General features: G+C 40.9%; 1 protein-coding gene across 1 annotated transcript in view; it reads right to left on the bottom strand.

Moving 5' to 3' along the window:
- plxnb2a.1 (plexin b2a, tandem duplicate 1) overlaps positions 1-12656 on the bottom strand; it is a 230874-nt gene that overhangs the window by 48671 nt on the left and 169547 nt on the right. Inside the window, exons 9-13 of the mRNA XM_026148328.1 lie at positions 11919-12053; positions 9363-9463; positions 8948-9074; positions 1529-1685; positions 10-118 (exon numbers count right to left, since the gene is read on the bottom strand). Coding sequence (XP_026004113.1) covers positions 10-118; positions 1529-1685; positions 8948-9074; positions 9363-9463; positions 11919-12053 — 629 coding nt within the window. The remainder of the gene's footprint in view (positions 1-9; positions 119-1528; positions 1686-8947; positions 9075-9362; positions 9464-11918; positions 12054-12656) is intronic.

Raw genomic sequence — 12656 nt, 5'->3', positions numbered from 1 at the left:
CCATCTTACGGTGTATTTTGGTTCTTCCTGACGGTGGCAGCACAGTTGTAGAAGTCATACTTTCCTGACGTCACCTCGATTGAATTCACCACAATCCTCATGGGAACTGACACAAAGTCTACACACACACACACACACACACACACACACACACACACACACACACACACACACACACACACACACACACACATTAAAATCAAGGTTTTGTTGGTGTTGTTTTTCCTATTAACTGTTAAAGGAGCAATTTACCGAAAGTCAAACAAAGTAAGTTTCCATGATGCAACCCACTAACAGCCGGCTAACTTAGCTTAGCATCAAGACTGCAAAGCTAAAGGTGGGAGGAGGCAGGATATGACTAACTTTGGTCAACAGTAATAAAATTCCAGCGCCTATCAACTCTGAAACAAGGTGTTTATCAGTTTATATATCAAACGTTATTTTATTATACACATGTGAGAGTAGCATATGCTAATATTTATATCTTTATATTCTTCACATTTCAAGAGTGTGCAATAAAAAAATTACACTAGCACTGTATTCACCAATTTGTTGTATTTTGATACAAAATGTAAAAACATTGGCTTTACTGTTAATATACTTTTTTCCTGTTAATTATTTCTCCATTTATTTCTGTTATACTACATTAATAAATGGCCTAATAACCTTAACCAGGTTACCACTAATACGTGGCACAAAATAAGGGTCAATGTGAGGAGGCAATGTCTTTTAAAAGGGCAAACTGCAACACCTACATTTAATATTTAAAGGTTTTTTAAAACACAGCTCACTTTCTTGCTCCTGGAGCACACAGCTGATAACAGTTACACAGTTACCCTCTTTTTAATATAAAAACAGACAGAACTTATTGTACACCTGAGTAAAAACACAATAGGATTTTAAAATAGTTAGGTTGAGGTAGCTCCAGTCTCGCTGAGAGGAAGCCAAATACATTTACACTGCACCTTTCATCAACAAGGCAGTTCAAAGTCATTAAAATGCACGAGTATGAGATGTAAACAAACAGTAGGTAATAGAAAAGGAGATACACAGTGTGCTATTAGGATTTAAGACGAGCCAAATAAAAAAAAGAAGAAAAACAATAAGAAAAATACATCAAACTGGAGAATAAAGATAACAGTCCAGCTCAAAATATGAATGAATATTCCCAAATCTAATTAAATAACAGGAGGAGTTGGAGAGCATGTTCCATGTTTGTGGACCTGGATCATGATCCAGCTTTGGATAGATTGAGTAAATGATGCAATGACTCAAACTTAGCACTAATTAGCAGATATCAGTGTGTCTGTTCACTTTACACATGCCGCTTTCTAACCAAGGTAATACCATAGCTTTTCCACATTCTCAACGGGTTCTTTTAGGATATTAACATGATTGTGGATTCTAGTTTATGCTTATATGTGTTTTTATGATGTGTAATTGAGTGACAGTCCACTCCAATCCAATCCAATCCAAAGTCCATATACTGAAAACAAACTATCTGTGCATCCTTCATCTGTTCACATACCCTGCTGGTCAGGAGTGGCTGGGATTTCCACAGGGTCGGGCAGCGAACAAGTAACCTGCCCGCCATGTTTCACGGCTCCAGTAAAGAAAGAGCCAAAAACGCACTGCAAGTCATCAGACGGCCTCAGTGCGGGGAGAGCAGGTATGCTGATGTCCACCTGGAGACAGAGTGCACAAATTAAAGGAGTTATGAGGCACAATAAGGGAGAAAGAGAGAGGAGAGTTAGAGACGAACCCGAGAAGGAAAATGAAAGCAGAGAAGTAATTATATTTCACCTCACACCTCAACTGGCTACGGGGAGATAAAGAAACACGAGAGGTGTGAGCCACTGGTAGACAGAGAAAAGGGAGTGTGCTTTCTGTGTACGAGTATGAATTACAGAATAAGACGGGGTGTGACAGAGTAATTAAGATAGGAGCCACAGTATGCATGCACTGTGCAAAGGTTTGAGGCAGTTTCAGGCATCATCACGCAGAGGACTGACCTGATGAATTCACTGTATTATTAACAGCAGCGCTTGCAGAAGTAACACTAAGTCTTATATCTTTTTAAGTTTCTCCTCTAGGAAATGGTGGCAATGCATTTTTATAAAGTTATACATGACATTGTAATATTGTTGTCATATTTTTATTACACCTGGACATTCACCTGTTTTATTAAAAACAACAACAACAACAAACAAACAAACCCAGTCGTAATATTTATTTTTGTTAGTTTGGCTAATCGACATTGAACACATTGAGCAGACAGATTAATATGATGGTATAGATAATCCGGTTCAGAGATGCACTGCTGCTCAACAACTAAGAAAAACATGCACAACACAGCAACAGTTTGGTAACCCGGAGACCACCCGGGGCTGCCCCTCTGATCTGCAAAGCACCAGAGCCCTACAGCTCCTGCTGCGCGTGGTGAGCCCACAGGAGGGCAGCGTCTGCAGTCGCTGATTACTTCTGGATCTGCGTTCCTAATCCCACCTAAGGCTATGAGCTACGGGTAGCTACTGAAAGAGTAAGATGGTGGATGCAAGAGGCTGAAATGAGCTTCATCCAAAGGAAAGGAAGTCCAACCAGGGCAGAGCCAGGAAGGAGACTCTGGAGGGATGAAGTCTCTTTGCTTGCTTTAAAATTTCAGTATAGCCTCCACAAATGAAGTGGTGGAGGAGACCGCTGCTGCCCTTGCGACCAGGACCTGGTCAGGGCCATTAATTACACTTGGCTGGATACTCAACTCCATGGAAGAGTTCAACTCAGGATTCTTTAAGTGCCACACCTCTCTCTTATAGTGTCTCAAAGACTTAAAGACCTTGAACTGTAATTTCATACTTTGAAATCCAGGTTTTTCTATATTTGGTCATGAAATCCTCAGAAACTTATAACAGGGACTCATTCTGGATGACCTCCAGCATTAATATGGTCTGAGAGAGACTGACATTGATGAAGTCTCTTGGATTAGTGACTAAATGTTTTTCCCACAGAAATCGCTACGTAAAGATGAACAGAATCAACTTTTTGGGGATTTCCTTACCTGGATGATTGAGAATGCATCAAGACACATTCTAAGCTTGTGATTCCTTATTATCAGGTTGTTCTTAAAGCCTTCAGTGTATCCAAAACACTGCAGCAGGACTGCAAACAGGAAAAGAGAGAGCCTATTTCTCCCATATTAGCTTCTCTTCATTGTCTTCCTGTTAAGCCCAGAGTTGTATTTCAAATCGTTTTCCCTGCCAAACTGTAAAGAGCTGATCTTATCATATTATCCCAGCTAGACGGAGCACGTCACTCTCACTCTCATGTCAGTCTTCATAAACATCCATCTACTGCCAGTTTGTGTTCAGGTGACAAACTCGTGGCTTCAAACAGTGCTTTTCCACCTCTTTGGGATGCTGCTATAGCCTCAGGGCATCATGGACTTCACCCTTTCATTTATCCATGCTTTTATATACCACTAAAGGCACTTTCAGCTCTTCCTTCATTTACCAAAGTGTTGCCACACAGGATTTGATTTGGCACAGATTTTACACCAGATGCAGCCCTCCCATTTATCCAGGTTTGGTACCTGTTCTGAGAGAACACCAGCTTGTGACCCTTAAAAGTCCGGGTTTCAAAGAGGGAAACTTTCACCTGTAAGTCATGTGTGTGTTAACCATGTTACCATTTATATTCCATAATTACCCACTTACTACTCTCTGCTGTAGATTGGGCTCTGTATGCTTTTGTAGGCACCCTTGGCAGTTCTCTGGAGCTGCTTACTGGTCCCATACAGCTGTGAGGTGTTTGTTATATCCCAGTAACACCAGCAGAAACTTTGCCATTCAGCTGAATTTGTGTTTGTGCCCATCTGATTAGCCTAAGTCCATCTCAACAGACACCTAACCTCGAGATTCTGGTTGTGCTGGAAGTTTCTTCCTGTTAAAAGGGGGTTCTTCCTCCCCACTGTTGTCAAGTGCTTGCTCAAACGGATCATTGGGTTTCTCTAATACTGTGCAGTCTTGTCCTTACTATGCACTCCCATCCTCTTAATTAAATATTTTTTCTAATTAATATTTCAATAATAATTTCATTCAGTATAGCGCAATTAGCTCAGCGGGTATGTGACTGCAACAATGTTTGGGTATATTTTTTGTCTTATTCTCTTCCACACTGAGAAAGAGAATAAGAGACCGTGACGTGTCTGACTCTCTGTGCATACACATGTGAGTTTTTGTGTGGGAGAGTTGCGGTGATAATTGCTATTCATTGGCACTGTTCAAACATCAGCTCCTCATTACTCTGTGCTGACCTCAACCGATTTAAATTTTGCTGCTGAAGTTTTAATTTCAAAGTTTTTGATCTTAGCGAAACTATCGGACCAGAGAAGCCCCTGGACGAAGTCACCTGGGACGCTTTCTTCTTTTTAAGTATGTAAAACCTCGAGAAGAAAGTTTTTCCTTCTTTTAAAGCTAAAATCCAATTGTCTTATCAGGTTCAAATCACAAACTAGGGGCTGCAACGGAGGCAATGGCACCAAATTTCCCAATTAAGATGCAACAGATTTATCTGTCTGGTCTCAGAAGATTGTATGTTAAACCCCAGCAAACAGAGTCTTCTGATCAGAGGAATATGAGCTCAGCTCCTTTCCACCAGAAACTCACGTCACCTCAAAAGGATTCTGACATTCAAATTAAAATACTGAAGCAAAGAGCAACGTTTGACACCTTTTCAATTTGCAGATCAGAGTTTCTGATTGTATGTGCGACTTTACGAGATTACAGCAGCGCTATCTGAAGCACATGATTAATTAAAATCAGATACAGGCAGGGCTGCAGACGTGACCTGAACTTGACTGCAGACCTAACTCTCCAAAGACTTAATACTTAATGAAAAAAATTACAGACCTGAAAAACAGAAAAAGATAACAGCTTAGAGTAGAAACACATGTTTAGGAAGCTCAAACTGTTATTGCGCCATCATCTTCTTGCTCCATAATCACCTTTGCTGGTTTGATAATCCCAAAATTGACTATTTCTAAAAAGGCCTTAACTGTAATACTTAAAACCCCAACCTTCTTATAGCATCTAAGTCAGAAGGGGCATTTAAGTAAGCCTTAAGACACTTAGTCTAACCTCCTTCCTGTGATTTGTTTGCAGTATAAAGATGTCGCACATCCTTGATTGGAGCAAATGTTGCCAATGAACACAATCAGGGCAGCAATTACTTCCCCCCCAAAACATATTCAACAAAGGAAATCAGATGAATATAAACATAGTTTGAAGTGTGGCGCTCGTATTAATTAGGCGCTGACAAGACTGGGTTTAACTTTTGTTTAACTCTTTTTGGGAGGGGTTACTTTTTAGCTACACAACTTCCTCAGTTAAATTGCTTGTGTCCTGTCTTTCTTGAGTTAGTTACTACAGGTTGAAGATTTGTTCTGTTTGTACCCCTGTTATAAAGAAAGTTTCAAGGACTTGTGAGAAAAGTACACCCTTACTGCTTTCACAGAAATTATGAGGATGAGCACCATCGGGTGCTGCGAATCTTTTGTAGGTTTTGTCGTTTCCTGAGCTCCCTCTCAGACTCTACAGGCTTCAGATGTTAAACATTACAGATCATTAGTTAAAATTATAAAAAGACTCAACAAGTATGGCTTGTTTGGAAGGCAAAAGTTTGGCCATAATGGACAGCACAATGCTGGGAGAAAACTAAACACAACATATTAGCACAAATGCCTCATACCAGCTGTCAGCACGATGATGCTGATGTTAAGAAAGCTGCGAATAACAAATGCCCACAAATCTTAATGAACTAAAGCAATGCTGAAAGGGGGAGCGGGCCAAAATTCCTCCGCTATGATGTGATAAACTCATAAAGTCACACAGAAAACCACTGCTTCAAGTTATTGCTGTTAAAGGTAGCTCTATTACGCTACCGCTACTCATGGAGGGTCCTTAGCTTTTCACAGGACTGCAGAGCTCCATGATAAATAATACAAAAAAGATCAAACAGCTTAAAAAGAAAAAAACTTGGTACATTTAATGTTTGACTTTAAGACTTTTAACTCTCCCGCTGCCCTGAAGGACAACATCTGCTTTTATACTTTGGACTTATCTTGATTAACTTGTAACTTTGCCTCAAACAAACAAAAAGACAAATCTAAAAACTGGTTTGAAAGTTTCTGTATTTACGACTGCCACCTACTCGTATTTGCATAGCGTTTGTCATAGCCTCACCTGATTGCATTATCACGCAGCCATAATGTTGTTTTGTCGTCTCATCACATCTGATGAGAACAGTGAGGACTATGGTGCCAAAATAAACAATCACCAATGTTATAATCTACATACAAAACATTTTTACCCTCACAGCAACTTCAGTCGTTTCATGTCATTCAAACTTGCGACTGCTGAAACTCTTGGAGCTGAATTTTAGTCCCTAAGAATGCATAATGAACTAGATTTTATGCAAGCTGTCTGCGTCTGCTGGATAACACCTGAGGTTTGGAGTAGAAATATCACGATGTGGGGACGACGTCGGTGGACAGCGTGGTGCTGCACGCGTTGAAGGACGACGCGTCTTTCTGGCAGATCAGCTCTTTGATCAATCCCTCATTAATTCAGAGAGTGAAGCCGTCATGTTAAGATGTATTGACGCAGCGCAGCATTCTCTGCTGGTGTTTGGTGTACTCCATAAAATTGCTGCTACAGCATTTCGATTTTGAATTTTATAGCGTTACATAAATTAGCTGCTCAGTGTTACTTTAATGCTGTTGGCCAGGATCATTTTTGCCTCCTTGAAAGTACAAGATAAAGTTTTATTAAGGCGTCTGGTACATAATGACAACACCTACTCAAAGACAGAAACTTTTAAGTTTTAGGCGTTTTAAAAATGCCACGTAGGAGCTACGAGTTCGTACCATGTTATTAAAGGGTTTAGATGTTGGCGTCTCCTGTTTGAAACTAATTTTTATCTTTAAAATCTAAAACACGAGCAAAAGTATCAGTCTGAGAGTAAAAACCCTCCTATTTGTTTTTATACTGCTACTACTTCCATTTGAAGTTTGCTTTGAGGACACTTTCTGTGCCTGCAGTAAATCCATGTCTACCACTATGCTGTAGCGGGTGCACACAGTAAAGACCAGACTGGAACTGTGTGTTTGTCTCTTCTAATGAAAGCTGCTAATAGCAGCTGATCCCCTGCAATTACAGCTGAGCATTACTTACAAAAGCCATTATTACCTAACTTTATGCATTAACAGGTTAAACAGCCACAACATTTTTACCACTGTGTGGAAGCCTGGTCAGTTCAGACTAACATTAACCGCTCAATGAGTTAAGAATTTATTCAACATAACACCATTAATGTTATAAGTTTTCTGTATTAGAGTATTCAGATAAATGTGACTTTCAAAGTCAATATTTTTTTGTTGACCTGCTGTTTACTGATAAAAAAAACAAAAAACAAAACAAAATGTGATACTGGTGCTATATTCCTATTATGTGGGAGGAAAACTAAAGATGGTATACTTTATGATTGCTGTTGAACACTTTAACCATACTGACAAAAGACTGTGAAATTGGGATCTGATGATAGAATCCATAAGACGACGATATGTATCCTCACTGATGGTAAGGACAATGCCAGCTAAGGCCTCAGTCCCCTTGGCTGCCTTTGGTTGCTAGGGAAAAATGTATATTCCCAATGGGTTGCCAAGTGGTTTTTGGAAGTCGCTGGCTGTTGCTAGGTGAAGTTGGTTGCAAAGAGGGTGCTGCACCAAAAACCCCCTTGTGCTTGACTGCTAGTAGACTACCACAGTCACCTGTAGTTTGCATGGATGACACAGACTTGTCTGCAAACACTTGCTAATTGAGCACAGTCTTTCAGAGTGTCTGTCAGTATCAAATTATCAAATAAGAGTACAGAATGAAATCTGAAAAAGTGCAACGAAAACCAGAAATGGAGACCTTAGGAACTAGCTGGCAAGTGTTTGCAGACAAGTAGGCATCTACCATGGAAACTACGGGCAACTGTGACAGTCTGCTAGTGGCTAAAGCAATCACCTAGCCTCAGCAAGCAAAACCCAGCAATCTCTCGCCAACTGGTCGGGGGAGTATACGTTGTTCTGGAACCATCGATGTATTTACTTTATTAGTAAAACTAGTTCCAGACGTTTAATGTCAAATAAACTGCGACTGACTCACTATATCACATTTGTTTTTATGTGCTCAAAATTGGAATTTTAAAATTGAGGGTACAAATCAGCCACTCCTGCTATGTGACCCTTTTTGTAACCATAAACTTGAATATTTGGCATGAGCGAACATGAGGCTGGAAGATTAGCGGACAGAATTAATTGACAGCAAGTTACAACAAGAAAAAAACAATCCACAGCTTATTACGGTAACATGGAAATGTTTTTAGGATGGTTAACCGCAACAAACCGTGTTGGCTGATCTTTTCATAGATCAATCTGTGTCGCTGTTGGTGCTGCTCCAACATGATTTTCCGAAACTAGACACCATCAGCAGTTTCTGGGTGTGATGCAACATTTCCAAGAAGCACATTTTTCACTTTCTGAGTTTCATCAGCCTGAAAACTACAGAGCTGTTTTCAAAGGAGCTGTCAGCACAAACAACGATGCAATATACATCTGGCTCGCATAGAGGAATTGTAAATTATAATGTTGCTGTGGATCAAAAAATGTCTTTATCTCTCTGTAGCTCCCCTGAGGGGCCCTGAAGATCCATGTACCAGAGGTTAGAAAGAAGTTTGAAATGCTGCTGACAGAACAGACAAAGAGCCCTCCACCTCTGCCAGAGTTTCAGCTTTGAGTGGTTTAAATTAAGCATAGCTCAGCAAGAACTGATCTTAGCTCAGGGGGGTTCCAGCACACAGAGGAAAAGATTCACAGCAATATGCATGCTCTTGTATAGCTCCCTCATACCTGGTCTGTCTTCTTGCAGCTGAGGTTCGGCGGGTTGAAACCCTGGATCTGCACACACTTTCCATCTGGTGACCACAGCCAGGTGTTCAGCTCTGATGACCTACCGCAGTCCTGCTTCCTGGTGCACCTGTGAACCGAGCAGATGTTAAAGAAAGAACAAGTGAAAAAATGAATATGAGCTTGGCTTTATAAGGTGGTAATATTAAGCTGGTGTTTCCTGAGTCATACAGAGTTAGCTTTACATAAATGTGCACAAACAAACCGATGGAGGTGGCTAGCACTGACACAGCCTTTGTTCTTCAAACCTTAAGGCACCATAACTAGTATGCTTGTTTGTTTGTTTTCTACACTCGTTTTGGGGGGGGGGGGGGGGGGGGGGGGAACGTGGTCTACAAGCTGCTCATGTGCGACTCACTTTCCCTCCAGGACACACCAGCCACAGTACGGGTCCTTCAAACCGATGCAGGAGTGGCAGCTCGTCTCCTGCTGGCAGGCTTGGACTGGAACCTTGGTGATCTGCACACATGTGACAGGCTTTTATTGTGAAAGTTCCGTTCTATTAAACAACATACAGGAGATGAGGGAAGAGGAGAAATCTGATAAAAACTAAACAAAACAAAAACACAACTATCAACCAGGGAAAAATATTTTCAAATGATGGTAAAAATAAATCTGATATTAGCTCAGCTTGGAGTGTACACACTATGATTATCACTTAGCAGTTAATGAGCATCATTTCATAAACCCCATTTCAGTTACTTCTACAGCACTGATTGCCTCGTGTTTTTGTGAGCTAACTTGTGCTCTTATTTAAAACCTGTGAGATGGGGCATCTTTATAAAAGTTTAAAACATACGCGCCAATTTAACACTGGCAACGGGGGGGAGCAAGAGCCCGAGAAATGCTCCGTGCTCTTCTGGTGAGAAATACGTTTGGGTCCCCTTTTAGCAGTTATGTGTTTACATTTTGGGAAACTTAGATCTATTAATGAGGTCAGCATATATGCAAGCACTCCATGTGAGCCAAATTTTCAAGCTTCAGACTGTAAACAGTCTGATTCAGATACTTTCTGTCTATTCTCGGCTCTTGTTGTTATTATTGAGAGTGGATATTCCTAATATGGTCTTATAATGCACTTAAATCTGACTTTGAGCACTCACCTATAGCTCATAACTTCTGCTCACAAGAGGCAGCCAATCAGAAAGACTATGGCTTTGAGGTCGAGGAGCTAAAATGGCCCATTTGAGAAAAAAGCATGAACTATGGGGGCACAGCTAGGTTCAGCATAAGATTAACAAAGCTTTATCTGGAATAAATAAAGTGAATAAAGAATTTGAAATGAGAACAATCACTCCACTTTATGATATCTGATACTGAATAAATCTTCAAATTAAGACCAGTCCAGTTAATGGATCTGGTGAGATTGAGGCAAATGAAAAAGGATGATGAGGAGGAAGAGCAATAGTAATAAAAGAGTCCACAAAGAAAGACCAGCACGAGGATTTGAACCCAGAAACGTCTTGCCATGAGGTGACGGTGCTAACCAGTCCACAAATGTTCCACCCATTTTTAGAGGCAGGACTCGGGATTTAATAACATATCATAAAACATTACAAAACTGAATTATGAAATTAATACATTTACATATTATTAGAACAGATTAATACTGTAACAATGTAACAGCTTAAAGTTAAATTCAATACCACCAGCAGCAAAATTAAAGTACCGTGAAGTATCCTTTTACAGTGATTTACAAGCAGGTTTATGGCATTTATTTGTGACATTTGAGAAAATGATATCCTCCCGAAGTCTATATCACTCCAGATACCTTCAATATTTGTTTAACGTCTGTAATTTCATGTCTGGCTCACTCATGACTCTCAGCAGGAGTGTAAAGTTCTTCTCTGGCTTTGTCCCACTGGATGTCCATGAGTATTACACACGTCCTTTCATTTTCTGATGGCTAAATGTCATCAGGCTCGATCAATTAAATTACTGAAGAGCACAGTCAATATTTAATTCCCCACCGATCGCTGTAATGCTAATGGAGTCACAATGGGACGTGAGCTTGAAAAGCAGGCACAGGTCCTACACCAGAGTCCAGAGGACACCTGATGATCAGCCTTTATGGTTGCTTCTGTTTAGTAAATTATGATGTAGGTCTTCTGACTGATTGAATTTTTACTCTTACAGCTTCACTTTCAGGGATTGGTTTAATGGCTTACACTCAAGTGATTCATGTGACTGATGTTTTACGGTTCTAACAGATCTGGATCATTTGACATGGAGCATAAATAATCTTTTACGCAGACCGCCTATTAGTATTTTCGATTTTTCTTTACTGAGCAGTATTTTCTTGTAATTGAAAAGCTTGCATTGACGGTATTTCAGTGGAGAACTTTTTCCAACCAGCAGTGGAAATAATTTTCCTCTCTGACATGAAGAGGGCGGCCTAATAAATTTAAATGAGCAGATGGAACAAGCTCGGGTATCGTCACTTGACTTGATCAAAGTAAATTGCCCTCCTGAAGTGCTTTCTAATTAATTCATTTCTAAATCAATAACATCTTTTTCACTTCGCGGAGAGTGATGGCGACCGAAAGATGAAAGGACAACGGAAAGAAAGACAGATGAAGAGAAAAAGCCGAGTGGAAAACAAAGGGAGCCGTGGAGAAAGGGGAATGAGTGAATAAATCAATGGCTGACTTCTGTGTGGTAATGTAGACGGATGTATTGGTGTTATTCGAACGGATGAATAAATGATCAAATGAGACAGACAGAATAAATGAAAGACTCATTAAGTCTCCGGCCTGATGGATGAAATGGAAAAAAGCAGGAGTAAGCACACGACAGAGTCCCTGACCTTCGGTTTGAGGTGACACAGAGGCGTTGGATGAATGGAAGGAGAGAGAAATGGATTTAGTAAAAATGAATAATCAATCAGCCCCATGTCGGAGTGAGCGAGTCTGACCTTTTTCTCGGTGGTGATGTACAGGTGTTCGAGGCTCGAATCGAACAGCAGGTTCTTGTTGACCTTGTCTCCAGAGACTTTGCCAGCAGCTCGCCCGTACACCTCAGGATGGGCTGACAAATGCACCTTCAGCACCTGCAGAAACACAGAAAGTGCATTAACACATCCAAAACCCACACCCAATCCACTTTTTCAAAATAATATCACAGAGTGTCGTCTCAAGCCTCAAGCGAGGGAAGATGGATTGCCCTGTGAGTCTACAGTGATGAAGAGGGACCTGAGCATGAAGGTAAAACTGTTGACTGAAAGGTCGAGCTATGGCTGCCACAACTCTGGGCTGTGACTGGATGAACAGGATCGAGGATACAAGCAGTCGAAGCAGCTTCCTCTGGAGGGCATCTGGGCTCACCCTTACAGATATAATGAGGGACTCATTATGTCTGTGAGAGGTTCAGGTGGTGTTTAGAGCAGAGCTGCTCAACCTCTGCATTGAAAGGAGTCAGTTAAGATGGTTCTGGCATCTGATAAGGATGCCTCCTTCATCCCTTCCAGATGAAGTGTTTCAGGAATATCCAATTGGGAGGAAACCTTGGGGCAGATCCAGGACCCTCCAGAGAAATTAGATCTCTCGGCCAGCTTGGGAACACCTCTGTGTCATCCCTGAAGAACTGGCCTCTCTGCTTAGACCGCTGCCCCCTGACCCGGATCAGGATAAGCAGCAGAGAAAAAGATGTTGGA

This window comes from Astatotilapia calliptera, chromosome 17, assembly GCF_900246225.1.
Source record: "Astatotilapia calliptera chromosome 17, fAstCal1.2, whole genome shotgun sequence".
Lineage (NCBI taxonomy): Eukaryota > Metazoa > Chordata > Actinopteri > Cichliformes > Cichlidae > Astatotilapia > Astatotilapia calliptera.
The sequence above is the reverse complement of the archived record's forward strand: the minus strand, read 5'-3'. Positions and strand labels throughout refer to the sequence as shown.